Consider the following 21,885-nt stretch of genomic DNA (forward strand, 5'->3'; position numbering starts at 1 on the left):
GGCTTTCTGATCAAAATATCCCCATAGTACTACTCACCCTAGGAATTAACGGGAAGCTTTTATCTGTTCTAAAGCACACATACATCATACTCTTTGAATTTATTAAGTAATGGTCAATTCGCCGAAAAGACCATCTGATGGCACTGAAGAACCAGCATCGAATAGACCTAAATATAATCACTCCGTTCCTGAGACAAAACCTGCATTTAATCTATCTCCAGGTAAAACTAGTAATTTACCGAATAGTTCCCCATCACCTACTCGAACAAAGCCATCTACAGATTCATCTGCCCCACGCAATAACGTAATGGGTAGAATGGAGGATTCATCACTTCCAAAAAATACACCACCTACCACTAATTTGAAAATGGAAAGTAATACAGATACGAAAAAAACATCATCAAGCCCTGTTGGTTTAGCCTTACCAAAGAAAGATGACAAGAAGAAAAACAAAGCTACGGGTAAAGCAGATTCTAAGGACAGTACTGGCAAATCTGCTCTCTCAGGGCAAAATGCTCAGCAACACTCGGATCCAAATAAAATGCAAGATGTTCTTTTTTCTGCAGGTGTCGACATCAGAGAGGAAGAAGCTCTTTTAAATTCATCTATTAGCGCCTCTAAATCTCAAGTACAAATAAATAACGTAAGGGTTCCTAAACACTTACCATTTCTCCACCCCGAACAAGTTTCTACCTATATGAGGAAAGTTGGAAAAGAACAGAACTTTAACTTAACCTTTACAAAAAATCCAGAAATTCTGAACATGATGTCAAGCGCGTGCGAAAACTATATGAAAGATATTCTAACAAACGCCATTGTGATCTCCCGACATAGAAGAAAGGCTGTGAAGATAAACTCTGGTAGAAGAAGTGAGGTTTCTATGGCTCTGAGAGCAGTTGCACTAATCCAAAAGAAAGAAGAAGAAAGGCGTGTAAAAAAAAGAATTGCGTTGGGCCTTGAAAAGGAGGATTATGAGAATAAGATTGACTCGGAAGAAACTTTACACAGAGCGTCAAATGTCACAGCCGGGCTAAGAGCAGGCAGTAAAAAACAATATGGATGGCTAACTTCGTCAGTGAATAAACCGACATCTCTAGGAGCGAAATCATCGGGTAAAGTGGCCTCTGATATTGCTGCTAGAGGGGAAAGCGGGTTGAAGGTTAGGGAAGCTAGAGAAGAACCTGGAATTGTGATGAGGGATTTACTATTTGCTCTGGAAAACAGAAAAAATGGTGTCCAGACTATCATCTCTAAAGGTTATGCTAAAATCAGGGACTAAATGTCCATTTTTAATCATATTTATAATAGTTGAGGATATAGTTTGTGCTTCTAAATAAACTTTTCACATAAGATGATATTACCGAAAGGGAAAGGTTGAAGTGAAGGAGACGCTAGTTCGATTAAAGGCACGCATTATTAACTGTTTTTCGTTTTAGTTCAATGTAAGGAACGCTCATACTCAACTTCAAGATTTTGACAAAAATCCAGCGTGCGATAACTAGGAAAAAAAGTTTTCATATTAATACACATTTACATACACGTAATTCGTCGTTTTCCTTTTTAATGTAAAGAAACTAATATAATGCCATTTCAGAAAGAATTCTAAATCAACCCAAAAACAGCTGTAATAGCACCCAACAAACTCATTAGAGTACTAGTGTTTGCGTAAGAAATAGCGGCGCCATTCGCTTTGCTTGCTGTTGAGGCATGAGAGGAAGCTACTGAGGAGGAGGAGGAGGAGGAGGATGAAGAGTTTGAGCTCGAGAGGGTATTTAATGAATTTGCTGAATTCGAAGAGGAAACAGATGTTGAGTTCGAAGTGGTGTTCCCAGAACTTGAGGAGCCTAAAAGAGCAGTTATAGGGATACCATCAGTAGCTTCAGAGATCGCAGATGCAATTGCACCGTTTTCATATGTACTGTTCCCGGATAATTCAGGACTCGTCGATGTGCTTAGTTCGCCATTCCAACAATAGTCGGCAAAACATTTAGTACATTCAGATGGCAGGGTAGCATTCAAGCTTTCTTGCTTACGTCTAATGATAGCACAACCGATACAGCCCAAGAATTCAGAGTCGTCGGTAAAGTTACCCATCGTCGCAGCTTCAAAACCGTTTCTGATCATTCCAAGACGCTCAGTGATGTTGTAGTTCATTTTCAGGGTACTCGTGTTACCATTAAACGAATGTTTTGAGTTAGGAATATAGACGACCAAAGGTGGCACGTACTCCAGGTCCGTTAAATTTTGTGCGTCACAACCAAAGAAAGTTGGCTTGTCAGTTAGACCCAAGTTAACAAAAGTATTCACATCTGGAACGTATGGAAAAGCCATTCCCTTACCTTGTTTAGAATATTGGCGCTCATAGGTGTAAGTCATACAGACGCCACTTGGCCACATATCATCCGTATTGTCTGAGATATCTAAAGCAAAGACCACATCCAAGTCACGTTCCTTCTTGATTAGTGGGACTAATGGCAAGTTTTGACCATCTTCTCCACCGTCAACTAAAAACAAATCATCGGCATCGACAATACTGGAAGTGTAATTACGGTCAACAAAATTAGTGTCCTTGAATGGATTTGGTGCGTAAATAGCAATATCATCATCACTTTGAGATAAATTGTTGACGTACCTGTTAGCAAAATTGTTGATTATTGTATAGTATGTTGAAGTAGAAGCTTCCAAGGAAAATTCGTTGAACAAACTGGCAGAAGTAGCAATAATAAACCCAGCATTATCGTAACCGGAGACACATTGATCCTTGTTAACTGGCTTACCATTAGAAACTTTAGTACCTAGATACTTAACATCGGTAAACGCGTTCAAGGAAGGATCCCAAGAACCCATTTCGAATGGAGTAAATTCGAAAAGAGTGGCATTCAAGTTTATCACGGTGGTGCCTGGGTATCTACCATCTGCAACAGTAATTGGTAAAGGCATTTCACCGTTCTTGAACACGTCGATATCCCTCAAAGAAGACCAAGTCAAGGCAGAACCAGAATTTGGTAAGCTTGGGAAGAAGTTGTAAGAAAGAGCACGGCCCCACAAATCTGACAAAGAAATGTTAAAGCCAGCGTCAGACTTGGCCTGTACCTCTTGCGCAATGGATTCCCACCTTTCAATGGTGTAGGTTATGTTAGAGCCACCTGGATTCACGATGGATTTCGTGATATTCCAAATAGAATCGCTTTCGCTTATATGATCTAAAATTTCCTGCACAGAGGTCCAGTTATTCCAGGCCAAAGTACCCGTTAACCAGTTTCCACCAGATAGACCTGACAGGTAAGTGGCACTTTGTAATAACCCGCCAAGACCGTGCTCGTTGGCACCGTCAGTACGGTTGTCCATAGCAGCAATCATACCAGCACCACCTAACATGGCACGGTAACCACCACCTGAACATGCAATACCAATCTTGGGTACATTGGAGGAATTACTACCGAAAAGAGTGGAGAGCAACGAATTGTCACTGAAGTTGGAAGTGGCCCTATCCAAGAAAGAATGTAAGGCCTCCTTGGTGTATACGTCTCTTTTCTTCAACCATTCGGTTTCATCAGTAGACAAACCAGAGGCATTTCTCACTAAAGAAGCGCCATCATCGGGACAAGAAATTTTTGATGGAGCGTAACCACCACCTATGCTTGACGACGAGTCTGCAGCGAGAGAGAGTCCAGACACTAGCGAGGTAGCTAGTAATATATTCTGTAATTGCATCACGGGAATAGGTGCTGCTCTGTCAATGAGTATAAATTCACTTGTCTCTAGTACACTATAATAAAGAAGGACTACCAAGAATTAGCGAAAAATCAAGGGCATTTTCAATGATTAATGAGATTGGACAATGATGCCAATATATAAGGTGGATTTTCCTGCACTAGAGCACATCAAGTATGAGAGTCGCGGGCTCATTGCTCTTTGTCATTTTTGCCTTTTTTGTTCTTTTTTTTTTCTATTTTTTTTTTTTCACTTCCTTTTGTTTTTTTTTCACTTCTTTTGTTGGTAAATAATGCCAAGATGGGCAGCGCGCGGAAGAAAGGGCCGCAGGTTGAAAACTGTTGGGAAAGGCAACGAACGCGTCCCTATTTAGGTGCTCTCTCCACGTATACGAGCCGAAGAAACCTTAATACCCAGTTGGGGCAGGCCGGCTGCATTGGGCACCACCGCGGATACTATGGTGGCACCGCCGTTGACGGCAGGTGAGTCCCCCTACACAGTCGCGGAAATCATCTATTGTGCCATTCTTCGTACAACTACAATTGGGGTATTTTTGCTCGTTGTCACTCCAAGATAAGAAAAAAACCAGGAAAAAATTAACTGGATACCGGATAATTGGAAAGAAGCATGAATGGTCGAAATCGTAATTCTCTTAAGGACCGGTGTACCTTGGCATGTGGGGAACCTGCAATGCAAACACATGTAGCGTATTTGCAGAGCGTTACGTTTATGCATTGCAATGCATTGCATTGCACCTTGGAATTATGTAGGATTGTTCGAAGAAAGCGCTGCTTTAGATTATATATGTCTATATGGAAAGAAAAGCGTACGCTATGTAAATGTTTACCCTCAAAGTCTGTTTAAAAGCCTGTATAAAAAAAAATAAAGATAGTATGCGTTTTGGGATTTTGCAAACTGCCTCGTTGGTATCTTCTTCTCACTCACATTTCATTGCAAGAAAAGAAGCACATCCAAAGATAGAAATCTAAATTAGACCAAAAACAGCGCTAATAACACTCAACACACCAACAAAGGTATTGGTACTCAATCCGGAGTAGTCCACTAAGGCATTACCTGCATTTTTCTTGTTAGTAGAGGAGGATTTGCCGGAGGCAGAAGCTGCAGCGGCTGAGGCAGAAAGAGAGGCAGAAGAGGAAAAGTCACTGTTGCCTAAACCTGAGACTGACTTATTGTCAATTGTACCGTTCCAACAGTAGTTGGAGAAACACTTGCTACATTCGGATGGTAAAGTAGCGTTCAAGCTTTGTTGTTTACGTCTGATGATGGCGCAACCAACACAGCCTAAGAAGCCAGAGTCACTTGTCAAATTGCCCATCGTGGCGGCCTCAAACCCATTTTTGATCATACCAAGACGTTCTGAGTCGGAGTAAGACATCTTGAAAGTGCTTTGGTTACCGTTGAACGAATGTCTGGAGTTTGGAATGTAAACAATTAAAGGTGGGATGTAATCTAAATCGGTCAAGTTTGTTGCGTCGCAACCAAAAAAGGTTGGTTTTTTGTTCAGTCCCAAGTTGACAAATGTGTTAGCATCTGGAACATATGGGAAGGACAAATTTAAACCTTGGACACCAAATTGACGTTCGTAAGTGTTAACCAAAGAGGCACCGTCTGGCCAATAGTCGTTGGTGTCAGCAGAATTGTCTAAGGCAAAAATGGCATCCAGTTGACGTTCCTTTTGCAACAATGGCACTAATGGGATATTTTGGTTATCTTCACCACCATCAACCAAGAATAGATCATCAGAGTCGATAATGCCAGAGGTGGCATTTTTTTGGATGAAATTTGCTCCCTTGAATGGATTTGGAGCGTAAATGGCAATGTCATCATTAGCTTCGGATAAGTCGGTTAAGAAATCCGTGGCCAGATTAGCGATGAACGATGGTAAACCGGTAGAATTCAAACGTAGCAAAAACTGGTTGAACAAGGTAGATGAAGTGGCTGTCAGGAAACCTGTGTTGTCGAACCCGGCAATACACTTACCCTTGTTAACTGGCTTACCGTTGGTAACATTGGTTCCGAGATACTTGACATCGGTGAAAGCGTTCAAAGAAGGATCCCAAGAACCCATTTCGAATGGATTAAACTCGAAAAGAGTCGCATTCAAGTTTATCACGGTGGTACCTGGGTACCTACCGTCTGCGACCGTAATGGGGAAGGGCATTTCCGCGTTTTTGAAAACGTCAGCCTCTCTCAAAGTAGACCATGTGTATCCTTGGCCACCACGGTACAAGCTTGGCCAGAAATTGTAGGCCAGAGCACGGCCCCATACGTCGGCCAAAGAGATGTTGAAACCGGCATCTTGCTTTGCTTGAACATCATCGGAAATATCGTCCCATCTGCTCCCAGTCTTGAAGATGTTGATACCGCCTGGGGTAAGAATCGAGTGAGAGATGTCCCAGATTGAGTTGGATGCAGTCGTGTTGTCCACGATGTCTTGCACAGAGGTCCAGTTATTCCAGGCCAGAGTGCTTGTCAACCAGTTACCCCCTGACAGACCCGCCAGGTAAGTGGCACCTTGTAGTAACCCGCCAAGACCGTGCTCGTTGGCGCCAACAGTACGGTTGTCCATAGCAGCAATCATACCTGCACCAGACAACATGGCACGGTAACCACCACCGGAACAGGCGACACCAATCTTGGGCATGTTGGAGGAATTACTACCGAAAAGAGTGGAGAGCAACGAACTGTCGCTGAAGTTGGAAGTGGCCCTATCCAAGAAAGAATGTAAGGCCTCCTTGGTGTACGCATCTCTTTTCTTTAGCCATTCGGTTTCGTTTGTTGATAAGTCAGAGGCTTCTCTAACTAGATTGATATCGTCATCACAGGTTACATTTGCCGGAACGTAACTATTACTTGGTGACCACGCGTCAACATTTTCTGTCAATGCAGTCAAAATTGTAGCAGACGCTAACAAATTTTGCAACTTCATTGTTATGTGACCTTTTTTTTTTTTTCCTTTTTTCCCTTTTAACGAAGATGGTTTAGTTTCTTACTAACTTATATCGATGGAAAGAAAAAGTAAACCTTAAGAAAATAAAGAAGAAAACGCACGGCTAATTACCTAACTGTTACTTTAGACTTGATAACCTTAAAAAAGAAATTTACCTCCAGCAAAAAACTCTACAGCTGTCTGATGGCGTTTGGAGTGTTTATATACAAGATGAAAGGGTTCATTTGCCTAAGCAGCCAAAAAGAGTAAAGTAAATAAGTAATCCTAATTGAAAATAGGAGATGTAAGTAGCATTGTTTATTAGAAAGAAAAAAGTGCGCGAATAAGACGGGCAAGTGGCAGCCTGTTGTCGCAGCATAAGGCTATTTCCCGAAATAGACAAGGGTGTGGTAAGCTTAACAAGGGGGGAGGCGAAATCGAAGACGGAGTTTTTGTAGGGCTGCTTACGGCAGACCTACAAAACACCCATACGTTACACTGTGCGGCCTCTCCGAGACCTACCGCGCTCACTGCCCGAGAAAGGGCAGGGCACGGTCCGGACGGCTCGGCGTCGGGTTCGGGGCGGAGGGGGCTGACGGCGGGCGGGTCCGACCCAGGGAAGCGGGCCAGAACCCTTTTAGTGTCATGCTCATAGGCGGCTTTCACTGCTGTAGGCGGAGAATAGCTTTCAGGCGGGCAGGAAGACCGTTCTGCCAAAAGCTGTACCAGCGGCAAAGCAAACAGCCACCCCCATGCTTCCACCGGCAGATAGTAGCCGCCGAAGAAACTGGCGCGGACCCTTGAAGGATGACCTGATTTGAAAAAAACAGTATTTTCTGGCACGGATTCTGGAACCACCAGGGACCGCGTGTCTGAAAATGGGTGGAGCTTACTATAGATTGAAGGGCAGACAGGCTTGGATCGTTTGTAATCGGCTCGTATGCACGAAGACTGGTCACTGCGCGAGCGCTGTCAACAGGGTCCTGCGACAAAGTATAGTGGGAGATGGCGCGTGGCTTGACCCACGCACCCGTTATGGTATTAACAAACCCCTTTTGCCACCGCTCACCGATAATACGGAGATTGTTGGTGGTGAGGTACTTAAAAAAATTCAAGGGACATTTCTTTGTCCCTGTTAATTGTTGTGGTTTTTTTGCTCTGAGCAAAATTTAGCAGCTTTGTTTTCTTCTCTCTAGGTGGTTGCTCCGTTACTCAGTCTGTATTGACAAGGTCCCGAGACCTTGCCATGTTTTTCTTGACACATTTTTTTTTTTCTCTTTGCAAAGTCATGCCGAAACAAGAGTGTTTCCCGTTTTGTCAAAGATGCACATATGCGCATGTCTCTTCAGTTTGATCTGTGCCTGTCCGCCTTCAAGTAAGTGTGTTTTGAGCGTAACTTGACCAAGGTAGCAAAGCATGCGTTGGAGGACAGTCTCTGGTTACTTCTTTCCATAGATGACTAAAAAGGGCCCTTTCTCTTGGTAGCCGTTCAGCAGGCGGACGCCACAGTGGAGTCGCTAAGACCGAAATATGCATCTGTGGAAAAACGTCAAAAATATAAAAGAACAAGAGAGTGCAAAGGTTAGACTGGATATTTTTTAAAAAAAAAAGAAAAGAAAAGGACTAACAACAACAACGCATTAAGCAAGAGCTAACCGCACTATAAGATGGTTAAAGTATACGTTCACGACAACAAGAGCGGCATCGATTACCGCGAATCTCACAATTCCGGCACGGAGCTTTCCCTAGATGAGCTAGCGAAATTGGGAGTGATCTATAAATATTGTGCAACCGAAGCTGACGTGAACGAGATTGCAAAAGAGAGACAATACAGAAACAGAGACGTGGTCGATATTCACCAAGGCTCTTTCAAGAACGAAGCGGATTTCAACGAAAAACTAGCCATGTTTTACAAAGAGCATTTGCACGAAGACGAAGAAATTAGGTACTGTCTGGAAGGCACTGGGTATTTTGACGTCAGAGATGCTTCCACACCTGAAAACTGGGTCAGGTGCCGGGTAGAGCCGGGAGATTTACTAATTCTTCCGCCGGGTATCTACCACCGTTTCACGTTGACGAGTACTAATCATATCAAGGCTTTGAGGCTGTTCAAAGACGAACCTAAGTGGCAGGCGATTAACAGGTCTACCCAGGCAGACGCTTTGCCCGTTCGCAAGCACTATGTATCCCGAATTAATCAGTACTAAGTACCAAATAGTAATATAGCATTTTAATACTTTAGAGGCGCAGGGTCTCTTTTCGCCGTCAGGAATGATCTTCGAGTCTGTGAAAGGGAAAGAAAAAAACACCAAAACTGGAAAAAGAAACACCGAAAGTTGAACTATTTTCGTATTATTAGTATATTTTGATGGTAGTGAAATATTTTTGGTATAGGCCTTTTTTTATTTGCCTGCGTACTTCTATGGAGCATATTGAATAATATAGACCATAGACGTAGCAGCAAAAGCAACACCCCCCCCCCCTTCACCAAACCCTATAAACAACAACAACAATTTGCAAGCCAAAAACGATACGACATTTACTATTTTGATTTGGTTTCATCGCCCAACTTTTTTTATACAAAACTATACGCATACACTCGCATTCTTTTTTTTTTTATAGAAAACAAACGTAGATCAAAACGTATACGTTTACACTGATAAAGCTGGAGAATGTCAGCAACAACAGGTACGCTAACCGCTACCTTGGCAAAGGACGTCGCAGTCGCCACTGCTACTAAAGTGTCGTCTGACGTGGGTGATACTTTGTATTCATACCTGCCCAAAGTCGATCAGTTTTATATTCCAGAATGGCTTACGATGCAGTTTATTGCCAATAACCTCATTAGTTTTACCCCTCTATTCTCCTATGGTACCACAATTATCAGCATCGAGAAATGTAAGACCGCTTTGGGATTCTCCATAGATATTTGTGCCACAATGTTGATTGCCAGTATCTTAAGGATATCTTACTATTTGATTACACCATACGAAATCACGTTGCTGAGACAATCATTGGTGATGATTTTCATTCAATTAATCCTATTGAAAACAAGTTTAAAATATAGACCCGACGAATACAAATATCAAAATTTGACCGATGTTGAATCATTGTCGCATTTGATTCATGACATATGGTTCGAGTTTTTCAGTTGCATTAACAGACCGAAATTTTTAAGTGAAGATTGGAAGAACCTGATCAAGTCACTATCATTCACAAACTTGTTGAAATTTACATTTAAAATTTTTTTGGCATTCTTATACAAAATCCTAAAGTTCTTCGACCCGAATTTTAAAAGAATTGGAGCATTTTGGCAATGGGACAACGATAGGAATTTTTGGAGGTTTTTGGCGCTATTTGCAACCTTACAAATACTACTCACATTTTGTATCTCGAACATTTTAAACTGGGACTCATTGGATCAAGGTCTTGGCTCCATTATAGGGTCGCTGGGTTTGCTAGTAGAATCTCTTCTCCCTCTACCACAAATTGCCATTCTTTACAAACTAAAATCCGTCCAGGGTTTCAAACTAATCCTATTGGTAAGTTGGCTTTGTGGTGATACCCTAAAGATCACTTACCTAATTTTTGGTGCAAAAAATATTTCCGCATTATTCGTTGTTTTTGCGTTATTCCAGATGTCGTTAGATTTTTACATCGGCGGTCAATACATTTACTATAGATACTACTATCCGAAACTAAGACATATCCACCATCCCAATAACAGCAATCCACCATCAGATGAAGAGGGTGAAAGCGAAATGTACGAATTGGACCTTTTCAATACTTTACAAAAGGATGTCGAAAAGGCCTTGAAACACGATAGTCATGATACATCAGATTCACCTCAATATGATCAAGTAGGTAAATCTCAGCCACATACGGTTACAGTATAAAACTTTGTTGGGTAGGCAAAACAAAAAAAAGTTAATAGAGGGTTTTTTTACGTTTTAAATATATGCATCCATAATTCAATATATATATATATGCATGCATGTCCACATACAACATGCCCATCATTACGGTTTTATACCTTGTTCTTCCTGTTTTTGAAAAGAAAACATAACCGGCGTTTAAAAAGGAAAGCACATGGATAGCGTAAATACAATGAGTTCAAACAGCCCCACTAATATCGTTCAATACAAGCTGCGGAAATGGAGAATGAATCTATCAACAATCAAAAATTCCTATAGTAATCTTAGTCGCTGGTTCAACGTTCAGGGTGAGCTCAATGTAATTATGCTAAAGCTTCAAAAGCTTTTTCTCATTAATACTCGCACATTCTTCACAGACTATTTATAATTTCTATTTTCGTATTCAGGACTGCGACGCCAGAATTTCTATTTTTCTGCTCAACTTTGGACCCTTACGCAGTTATATTGAGAAGACAACTTGGTGAGGCTTTCCATGAGCATAATCATGTGTGAGAACTTATTTTAATATATTTATTATTTCAAGCAACCTCTGTAAAAAAAATGATTTTTTTTTCTTTCTGGGAAACAGCTCCAACGTATTGAAACGTAAATTTTTATGTGTAAAAGAGTGTACATAAAATAAACAAAAGACTATGTCTCGAAATATCGAGTACACAGCCAACATCCCCCAGAAACTTCAGCAGCGAATCGAACCCCGCTTTATTTCAAATATCATAAAACTAAAGAATATCCTTGTTACCTCTTCCGAACGTAACACAATACTCCTTCAACCAGCCTAAAACAGAATAAAAGGGCTATATCGTGATGACGTGAAAAAGAAATCTGGTTTTCTTTTGAGCAGAGGCGGAGAAACCCTTTTCCCCATTCAAATGAGGAAAGGGTTTTGTAATCATAAAAGAATGAACTAAATTATTAGGTGCAAAGATAATTCAGGCACACACATAAGTAGTTTTTGTCAAGTAGTAACAAAAGACTGTAGAAAAAAAAAAAGAAAACAACTGGGGAAGAATTAAAAGAAAAATTTGATTGCTTTTTCTTGTTTCCTTTTTTTCTCCAAGGTCCTCTATACCATTTTTCCAAGTGGCTTTGATTTCCCCATGTTTATTCCTCTACGAGAACGGAAGAAATGGACAAGAGGAACAAGGCAAAATTTTTACGAGCATGACTTCTTCCGAAAAAACAGCCTCCCTTCCCTCTCCTTCTTTAATTTTCTTATCTCACCGGTAAAACGCCTTTCAGGTACGGCTTCAATTTTGCTTTTACGTTTCTTTTTCCCCTCACGGCTTGACATTCGAAAAAATTGTAGTCTCTATAAATCCGGAGAATGGTGGGGGTTTTTGCGGAGCAAATAATCCGAAACCCTTTCCCTGCGCATTTTCTGTGCGCGTAAGAGGACTAATCCTCCTGTTTTTCCACCATTTAAAGTTTTTTCGCAAGCCACGCGTGCCTTTTTATTTTTGCGATGGCGAAGAGGGGTCTCGAAAGWATGAAAAATTAACAGCATGCGGCTTGCCACTAGTAATAGTCCACACAACCGGGGTGGGAAAAGACTACGCAGTTCACTCTCCACGTTTTTAAAAAAATTATCGAATTCCCACTGAAATCGTCAGCGAGCCAGATTAGCAAAAAGTATAAAAAGCGATGACAATTCTCCATTAACCAAGATTTGAGATCATGCTTTCTCTATTCTATTAATATTTAACTCATAAGAACAACAAGAATAACATTACAACAGGATTCAAACAAACAACAACAAGATGCCTGAGCTCGCGATCAATCCTATCGAGAGCGGTTCTCAAGAACTTTCAATTCACTCTACTTCAGCAGTAAAAAAGCTAGAAACAGATGACTTTCAATTACAAGCCAAGTCTGAAAACAATATCGCCGAACTTCCACAAAAGCCAATCACCGCTTACTGGACAGTTATCTGTTTATGTCTAATGATTGCATTTGGTGGTTTCGTTTTTGGTTGGGACACTGGTACCATTTCCGGGTTTGTCAACCAAAGTGATTTCAAAAGGAGATTTGGTCAGATGAAGTCAGATGGTACTTACTACCTTTCTGATGTTAGAACTGGTTTGATTGTTAGTATTTTCAATATTGGTTGTGCTGTTGGTGGGTTAACATTGGGACGTCTAGGTGATATTTATGGCCGTAAAATTGGTTTGATGTGCGTTATTTTGGTGTACATTGTTGGTATTGTGATTCAAATTGCTTCCACTGACAAATGGTACCAATACTTCATCGGCAGAATTGTCTCCGGTATGGGTGTCGGTGGTATTGCTGTCTTATCTCCAACTTTGATCTCCGAAACTGCTCCAAAGCACATTAGAGGTACTTGTGTTTCCTTTTACCAATTAATGATTACACTGGGTATTTTCTTGGGTTACTGTACCAACTATGGTACCAAAGACTACTCCAACTCAATTCAATGGAGAGTTCCTCTAGGTATGAACTTTGCCTTTGCTATCTTCATGATCGCTGGTATGTTAATGGTTCCAGAATCTCCAAGATTTTTGGTTGAAAAGGGTAGATACGAAGACGCTCAACGTTCTTTGGCTAGGTCTAATAAAGTCACAATTGAAGATCCAAGCATCATCGCTGAAATGGACACTATTAGGGCTAATGTTGAAGTTGAAAGACTAGCTGGTAACGCTTCTTGGGGTGAACTATTTTCTAGTAAGGGTGCCATTTTACCTCGTGTCATTATGGGTATTATGATTCAATCTCTACAACAATTGACCGGTAACAATTATTTCTTCTACTACGGTACCACTATTTTCAACGCTGTTGGAATGAAAGATTCTTTCCAAACTTCCATCGTCTTAGGTATCGTCAACTTTGCCTCTACTTTCGTTGCTTTATACACCGTTGATAAATTCGGCCGTCGTAAGTGTCTACTAGGTGGCTCTGCTTTCATGGCTATCTGTTTTGTTATCTTCTCCACCGTTGGTGTTACAAGCTTGTATCCAGATGGTAAGGACCAACCCTCTTCTAAGGCTGCCGGTAACGTCATGATTATTTTCACCTGTTTATTCATCTTTTTCTTTGCTATCAGTTGGGCTCCAATTGCTTACGTCATTGTTTCTGAATCTTATCCCTTACGTGTCAAGAACCGTGCTATGGCTATTGCTGTCGGTGCTAACTGGATTTGGGGTTTCTTGATTGGGTTTTTCACTCCTTTCATTACGAGTGCTATTAGTTTTTCGTATGGTTACGTTTTCATGGGCTGCTTGGTGTTCTCCTTCTTCTATGTCTTTTTCTTTGTCTGTGAAACTAAAGGTTTGACTTTAGAAGAAGTTAATGAAATGTATGTAGAAGGTGTCAAGCCATGGAAGTCTGGCAACTGGATTTCAAAGGAAAGAAGAGTTCCAGAGGAATAATTAAAACCTGATAATGAATTCAAATTTTTCTCTGCTATCGCGTTTATTTTTCTGAAACGGTAACAGTTATCAAATACTTTAATATATACTTTATATTTTTTCATTTAATGATTATTAATGATAATTTTATCTTTTGCAAGTGGCGGTTCATTATAATTGAAATTTCAAGACCTGAGTGGGTTTTTAAAAGTAACCATCAAAGATCGATCAAGGCTCCGTTTAGGCAAAGTTTTTGAGTTTTACGAAGAAGACACTAAAACTTGCAGTATACATATACAAGATTTACGAAAACGAAGTACTTCGCTTCTTTGTGCTTACGAAATGATTTATTGTATTACTTTTGTGTAACTCAGGACCGCTCATTTAGTTTATAAAGCCATTAAAAGCTGACGAATCTGAATTTGTTGGAATAATTAATTTTGGATACACAGTTATTTATATGTGATACAAAACTGAATTAAAGATTAATAGTAGTAACAAATTATAATTACGGATAACCGTATTTTGTAATAGCGATAATAAATTAAAGAGACTTTTAATTGATAGATCAGCTATAAAATGTCATATAAAGAGATAGTTTTTAGCCGGCATCTTATGATCCAATTTTGAGCTGTACCTGTACCATTGAGCTCTATATACCAACCATTGTGCGTTTCTTGATAAATAAAAAAAGAGCTGCCAATTTCTAGGTACTAACTATCAACAGATATCACAGACTATACATACACAAAGGTTCAGATAAGCAATAAAACACAAGATTAATAATCCGATATAGTGTAACGGCTATCACATCACGCTTTCACCGTGGAGACCGGGGTTCGACTCCCCGTATCGGAGTATTTTTTTCGATATTGTTAAAAATCGGGAGGCATCTGCGAACTTTTTTTTTTCACGTCGACATGGTTTTTCCGGTCATGTATGGCCAATAGAACGGATAAGATTTCATTAGAATATACTACTCGAAACATTTTCTAGAAAGATCAGTACTTATAGGGGAAAATTGAAGACCAAGTTCATCGATTGCAAAGTGATAATTGAGCGAAAATTGACCTGTCGAACGGACTAAAACCACGTGTTGCTACCATTTAATAAATCGAGCCTGCATATCTTCTGTCTCCAATGAGTGAAGCCAAAGAAGAAGCTAGAAACGCCACCGTTAAAGTGACCGTTAAACTTCCAAAAGAGGATAGCCACTCTAACAATGCCAAACACGCCAAGAAGGCTTCAACTTCCAAGAACAATGACATATCCTTTGAAATTAGCAGAGAATCTAAAATTCAAACAATTTTGGATGTATTGGCTATGATTCCTAGCTCCAAATACTTAACAAACGTTAGTTTAAGAGCAATTGAAGATGGCTCACAGCTAAGTGAGGAAGTTTCTATAAAGGATATCGTAGGTGAAAAAAGCGACATAAAACTTCAGTTAGTGATGAAGCCATATAGTGCAAGAGAAGCTTTGAAACATGTAATTACAGTTCGCGACTTCATAGGGTTTGCCCAAGAGACCTCAGATGGTTTGTCTGAATTTGCCATTTCCACCGGCTCAAACTTTTCTTCTCTACCGCTAGGTCCAATTAAGGAAGCATCTAAGCAAGAAGAGAAGAAAGATGAAGGAAATCCAGAGGGAAAAAAAAGTACCTTTAAAAATGTTTCTGAAAACGAAAAGCTTGAGTTCAACAAAATGGTCCATGAAGTTTTCTCCAGTTTTAAGAGTTCTTCAGTTAACGAACTTCTAACCTCTGAATCCAACATCATCACCCCGTGTGTTAGATCTTTGAGTTTTGCAGCTTATAATCCTGTACCTCCATTTTATAGAACCAAAGGCCATCTATTCTATCTGCAAATTGTCACTTTAGAAGGCGAAAACTTCTATATCACTGCAATTCCATCAGGGTTCTACGTCAATAGATCTAATTCAACAAAATTCGATCCTTCCCCAAAGGAAAATACCGAGGAGAACGTCAACCCATCCTTGGTTCACTACAGTTTGTTTGATTTGATTTCATCTCGTTCAAAAAAATTCGTTTCTCATGTTCAAGCGTTTGAAAAGAGATTATCAACTTTGGATTCCACAAGCTACGTGAGACCAAACAATACGTTTTTACACAAACCGTGGTTCGTTTCTTCTTTACCAGCGAATAGCCCGGATTATCTAAGATTACAAACACCTGCCTTGGACACTACCCCAGAAAGGAACTTTAACGATGAATTCCAAGCTATTAAAGATTTGGCAACATCAACTTTACAGGACCGTATTGAAATGGAAAGATTATTCGCCAAGGTCGTTCACGAATTCTCTGTTACCGCAGCAAAGGGAGCAATGTCGATTTTCTATAGCGACTTCATTGCAATGAACCCAGAATCTCCAATTCAAGATCAAATTTTCTTGAAAGACAACATATTTTATTCCTTTGTTTCTGATGTTAGTGGCAATTTTAAAGGTAAGGGTGGTGATGAAGCTGCTATCGCTGCTTCTAACCAGGATTTGAAGACAATCAATATTTTGAACCGTCTACATATGCATGAAGTTCGTTACCTATTAACAACCGTCGTTGAATTTGCCGGCAGAAGAATCTTAGCTCAAACTCCAGTACCTGGACTATTAGCTACCATGGGTAACAAAATTGTCAAAGACGTCGAAACTGGTGAGGAAGTTACCGAGGATTTTGTCAATGATATCAACGTCAAATACGGCCTTGATGAAGGTTTAGAAAAAATTGTTTATGATGCTGACTTCGAAGCTGTCTTGGAAAAAAAATTTGTCAAGGCCTTCCATTTGAAAAAGCACAAGGTCGATGACACCGAATTGGTGTTTTCCTCTCAATCAAAGGGTATCGTCGGATTCGACAAGAGACGCTACATTTTGGATTTAGCCAACACATACCCCTTGGATATTAACTTTGCCAGAGAAAATTTTGACGAATTCAAAGCAGATGATGTCAACAACCGTTATCCACACAGACAAACATTGTTACGTCCGGAACTAGTTGAAAAATGGTGGAATGAAAAGATTGAGAAAGAAGGTATTGAATTTGAAAAAGCCTATGATGAAAACAGATTCAGTTACAACCCTGATGCTTACCAAATCGAAGGTGTTGAGGACCCTACCGTTGATGAAATATCAACGTATTTACAAAAGGATGTTATTCCTAGCGTCATTCAGGATTATTTATCCGGTAATTTGAGCACCCCTTACAATGGCGAGCATTTAGCCGACACTTTACATAAAAATGGTATCAATATGCGTTATTTGGGTAAAATCATTGAACTTTCTCAAAAAGAATTAGAGTCTCAAACTGCCAAATACGAAGAGAACTTGAAAACTGTTGAACAAGACAACAAAGAATATGAAGAATGGGAAAAGTCTTATTTGCAAAAGATTGAAGCCATGATTAAGGAAAGACAGGCAAAGATCAACAAGTTAGTACAGGAAGGTAAGGATGTTCCTAAGGAACTAACTGAAGACCTGAAATTGAACGATGAAGAAATCAAAAAGCCAACTGATGGGAAACCTGTCGTCGTTGCCTATGATGAATTATTGCCATTGATAAAAATCGCCGAATTAGAAATTGTTTCGCGTTCTTTGAAACACGTTTTGAAGGACTTAAGTAAAGATGTCCCAATCGTATTGGTCCCATCTTTAGTTGCTTACGTCTTCAATATGTTGGTCGGTACCAACTACAATGCTAATCCAAAGCCAGAACCTGTCGATGAGTTTTATCCAGTCGATAAGTATTCATTTGCTGAATGGACTCGTTCCGAATTGTTGGAATCTATTTCTAAACAAGCTGCTTTACGATTCCGTCATCATTTACCATCTGGTTGGATTGAAACTTATATGGAAAATCCCTTTGCCTTAATCAGAAGCGTTTCTTACAAATTTGGTGTTCAATTACTGAACAAGGAATACTTTTTCACTAAAGAACAATTGGAAAGCTACAAGCAAAGTTTAGACAAGAAAATTAGAAACAAATACGTTGAACCAGTAGCCACCTTCAGTTTAAACGACCTGACTATCATCCCACGTGTTAAGTTATCAGAGTATACTTCTTCAGTCAGTGAAGAATTTTGGGCTCAAGGTGCCTCAATGATAAACGAAGACAAACAAACTGCTTTGACTTTGCTTGCTCAATCCATTACAGTCTTAGAAGATGTTAATAACATTTTACACCCTACTGTTGCTGAAAAATACTTATCGTTATCTGCCATTTACAATAAGTTAGCACTATACCCAGAAGCCATTGCCTTTTGTCGTAAAGCATGTACCATTTATGAAAGAGTTAGCGGTATCGATTCTTTTGAAATGATGAGAGCTTTAACTAATTTGGCCGTTCTGGAATTTTCTAACGAAAGTCCGTATAACGCTGCTGTTATTTATAACAGGCTCGCTGAGATTCTAAAAGTTTATCAATTACCCAAGATTCATCATCCAGCTCCAACAAGTATTTTCAACCATTTAGAACAACTAGCTCTGGGTGTTCAAGATACTAAATTGGCCATTGAAGTTTTGGGACAACTAAGTTCATATGTTGTTGAACTAGAAGGCAAGGAATCATTAGCATATGGTTATACTGAATCACGCCTGGGAAATTTGTTTGCTGCGTTGAAGGATTTCCATCGTGCTCTAGAACACATCACTGTAACTCAGGGGATCTTTACCAAACAGTTAGGTATGAATCATACACATTCAGCACAATCAAGACAATGGGTCAATGGTTTGAACTCATTGATAGTGGATTTGAAACAAAAAAAACAATTAGCACAGGACCAAACGTCAGCAGCTGGACCAAAGCCTGCTAACACAGCCACTCAGAAGAAAAACAATCGTCAAAAGAAAGATGATGTCAAACCTGAACTAGCCGACAAGTCTGTGGATGAGTTGTTAACATTTATTGAAGGCGACTCTTCTAACTCTGCAAATAACAAAAGCAAGAATAAGAAGAAGCACGGTAAGAAATAGAAACTTCCCTAACATCCCCCTTTTCTTCCACTCCTTAATTATGAATGTTCCTTATATCTATATAGTCAATACTTGTATATACCATGTGTAAGCACTAGATATAAAATAAAAAAAGACAACCAAGAGTTTGTTTTCTGTCTTAATGATGCTGATTATTTTTACGTTTTTCGTTCGTAAATGCAAAATTATATTTGTGAGTTTCCAAATAGATAAATTAATCAAAGAGTAAACAATTTTTCACAAATCATCATAAATGCAGGTATCAAAATATTATCATTTAGCACACTATTTCCTTCCAATACCCCACTTAATGTACAAACACAAAGCAATTGTAAAGCGGTTAAATGACTAAACACGATTGCTTTATCAAAGTAAAGTAATACCAAACAAACAATAAAACTTGTTATGGTGAACGCAAGAGTTCCCTCTATAGTCTTTTGGGTACCTCGCCAACGAATTTGACCATATCTTTTACCGATAATAGATGCCAGAGAATCGCCAATTCCCAAACCTATTAATCCCATGGGCGAGTCATTCACCAACAAAGGTATCGATATTCCAAATAATAAATAAAGATAGGATATGATCAGGGGCCCACTATGGTCTCTGGCATCCGCAAACCTTCTAAGTTGTAGTTCAATTAGAGATCCTAGAGGCGGTAGGTTTTGAAACCTTATATATTCAACTGATAAGAAGACTGGTATTGTTCCAGACAATGCAATTTTCACAAAATTTGAATCTATTTGGAATGATGGCACTATAAGTAAGAATATGATGAAGTGCCACACTTTTCGGGAGGTATTTAACGACAGACTGTCCTTTTCGATCAAAATACTTGGTACGGATAGCAGTAGTATAGAGAACCAAGCAAACAAAATCTTTTGACGAGTGGTAGATTCTACGACATACCCTACCAGCCATGATAACGGATCTTGTCCATCTTCTAGATGAATGAATGTCTTTGAAAGAACAGGAAGCCCAACAGCGAACAATATTGACTGCATAAATGGCTTAACGTGTAATATTTTTTTGAGAATATAATTGGTTGAGATTGTAGTCATCAGGGCGAGGATAATGCCCTTCAAAACCCTAAAATGTATGGAATTCGCTTCAGAAACATATAGTATGTTCGTCAATAGGATACTAAAAAGATTAGAGTCAATATTATCCAAGCTTTTCAATTGCCCGATATGTTTCAGAATCGACGACAGTAAAGAGTTTATTATAACGCCAATAATTTTTTCTAATCTGTCACCAGTCTCAAAATTGAAATATATGAGGCTGAACTGCGAAAATATCACCAAAAATTGAACGTCCCATTTATAGGAATTCATTACCGAAAGGATCAATATGGTGTTTATCGTTGTAGAGGGTGTATCAAACAATAATGAAATCATGAAAGGCAAATAAAAACTGTAAACGGTGTCGAACTTGGGTATGCTTCTGGAGCCGTGTTGCCAATATTTGATTAAGATCACCCCAATCATTATCAACCCCACCACAAAAGCGTTTACAAAGATTTTTTTATAAGACGTGCCAGTGACATCTGTAGACCACGGCTGAAGCCTTTCAATACCATAATAAAAAGTGCCGAACAGTATAACTATCTGAACAAAATTCGGATAAAACCACTCAAGTTCTCGAGCATCCTCCCTCAGGTCAGCTTCATGAGTCCTCATATTGATCTTACGACCCTCCTTGGATGGTATTTGGCTTCCCTTTGTTTTCCGGACTAGATCAGTTGTAATGAAGGAAGCATGAGGTATTATAGCGACCATATGAGCAATAAACAAAAGGTGCAAAGAACAAACAGTTACAGCTTTCGAACTATCTAAATAGCCGGTTAGGATTTGGTTCCCTAAACACTACAAATTCTACTGTTACCGAGATATATGGATTTGCCAATACTTCACCGTGGAAGCTAACAACGTGTATGATATTCTAGGCTGCTTGGGATTATGTTCCTGCACACCCACTCACCTTGAATAGCCCTCAATAATGGGCTTGTGTATTACCCGCACGCCCAAACATTTTTGGAAGTTTTGAAAACTTTTCATTCTCGGCGAAAATTTTCACATATAAATAAGAGACGCAAACATTGTAAATATTGATATTGAATATATAACTCCTTTATTGGAAGAAGTTTTTATATAACAAAAAGTATCAATACAACAAGGACCAAGTGGTGTGAGAAATATAATGGGCAGAAAGAGAAATTGAATCTTCTCAAGATTCCTTTTACCTCGGTTTTCTTCTCTTTTTTTCTTTATCATGATTAGTTTTTCAGATATGTCTTTTGTCATTATCACAGGCTAATTATTCCCCTGATGACCCAAATAAATTTTTACAAACTAGAGTTTCTGAATCTTTTGTGATTAGACCGTTTATTCTTATTTCTGAGGTTTTTAATTAGCAATAAAGAAAAAAAAGAAGAGCTGAAAAGAAAAGTTTGGACAGAAATACAGTTGTATTTCTTCAATTTCTCTGTTCTCCTTTTAATTTCCACATGTTTGGTTTTTGTCCCAAAACTCATTTAAAAAATGTTTGTTTATATGATGATTATAACAAAAACAAAGCTGGAATTACTGGCTGAACGAATATATGTTGATAAGTTTTTGCAACTATCCTGACTTAACAAACATTTTTTAAAATAGAGTGAAAAGGAAATGTGTTTCCATAATTTGGGAAGAATACATAAACGTTAAAAAAACAGTGGTTTTTTAGTGCTATTCTTCCATAGATTTTTTCAATCTATTTGGTACAATGGAGATGAGGATCCACAGCACTGGGCACTGAGAAGGAACAAAATGTATCCTATCGAATGAGTGATAATGCTTTAAGTGGGCCTAGAAAACCCACGTTACTGATCCATTGCAAGCTACCTTTTTTGGAGGTTGGCGGAATTTTTTCTTAAGAAATAATGGATTTTTTTCTCATTTTT

General features: G+C 39.3%; 7 protein-coding genes and 1 non-coding gene across 8 annotated transcripts; 5 read left to right on the forward strand and 3 right to left on the reverse strand.

Moving 5' to 3' along the window:
* Positions 1–109: 109 nt before the first annotated feature.
* TAF4 (Taf4p) lies at positions 110–1,279 on the forward strand (the record flags this gene model as incomplete). The annotated part of the gene is made up of 1 exon (XM_018367135.1): positions 110–1,279. The coding sequence occupies one exon, from the start codon at positions 110–112 to the stop codon at positions 1,277–1,279; it is 1,170 nt and encodes a 389-aa protein (XP_018220069.1).
* Positions 1,280–1,602: 323 nt separating this feature from the next.
* PLB2 (lysophospholipase) lies at positions 1,603–3,714 on the reverse strand (the record flags this gene model as incomplete). Its single annotated transcript, XM_018367136.1, has 1 exon — positions 1,603–3,714. One exon carries the CDS (start codon positions 3,712–3,714, stop codon positions 1,603–1,605), a length of 2,112 nt encoding a protein of 703 aa, XP_018220070.1.
* Positions 3,715–4,699: 985 nt separating this feature from the next.
* PLB1 (lysophospholipase) lies at positions 4,700–6,664 on the reverse strand (the record flags this gene model as incomplete). Its single annotated transcript, XM_018367137.1, has 1 exon — positions 4,700–6,664. One exon carries the CDS (start codon positions 6,662–6,664, stop codon positions 4,700–4,702), a length of 1,965 nt encoding a protein of 654 aa, XP_018220071.1.
* Positions 6,665–8,331: 1,667 nt separating this feature from the next.
* Positions 8,332–8,871, forward strand: ADI1 (acireductone dioxygenase (Ni2+-requiring); the record flags this gene model as incomplete). Its single annotated transcript, XM_018367138.1, has 1 exon — positions 8,332–8,871. The coding sequence occupies one exon, from the start codon at positions 8,332–8,334 to the stop codon at positions 8,869–8,871; it is 540 nt and encodes a 179-aa protein (XP_018220072.1).
* A 465-nt stretch (positions 8,872–9,336) lies between these two features.
* Positions 9,337–10,560, forward strand: ANY1 (Any1p; the record flags this gene model as incomplete). Its single annotated transcript, XM_018367139.1, has 1 exon — positions 9,337–10,560. One exon carries the CDS (start codon positions 9,337–9,339, stop codon positions 10,558–10,560), a length of 1,224 nt encoding a protein of 407 aa, XP_018220073.1.
* Positions 10,561–14,747: 4,187 nt separating this feature from the next.
* DI49_4098 lies at positions 14,748–14,819 on the forward strand. Its single transcript has one exon. It is a non-coding gene; the product is annotated as a tRNA-Glu (tRNA).
* A 282-nt stretch (positions 14,820–15,101) lies between these two features.
* On the forward strand, positions 15,102–18,944 carry CLU1 (translation initiation factor 3 subunit CLU1; the record flags this gene model as incomplete). The annotated part of the gene is made up of 1 exon (XM_018367140.1): positions 15,102–18,944. One exon carries the CDS (start codon positions 15,102–15,104, stop codon positions 18,942–18,944), a length of 3,843 nt encoding a protein of 1,280 aa, XP_018220074.1.
* Positions 18,945–19,162: 218 nt separating this feature from the next.
* SEC59 (dolichol kinase) lies at positions 19,163–20,722 on the reverse strand (the record flags this gene model as incomplete). The annotated part of the gene is made up of 1 exon (XM_018367141.1): positions 19,163–20,722. One exon carries the CDS (start codon positions 20,720–20,722, stop codon positions 19,163–19,165), a length of 1,560 nt encoding a protein of 519 aa, XP_018220075.1.
* Between the last annotated feature and the right edge of the window lie 1,163 nt (positions 20,723–21,885).

The sequence above is a fragment of the Saccharomyces eubayanus genome, chromosome XIII, assembly GCF_001298625.1.
Source record: "Saccharomyces eubayanus strain FM1318 chromosome XIII, whole genome shotgun sequence".
NCBI classification, from domain to species: Eukaryota; Fungi; Ascomycota; class Saccharomycetes; order Saccharomycetales; family Saccharomycetaceae; genus Saccharomyces; species Saccharomyces eubayanus.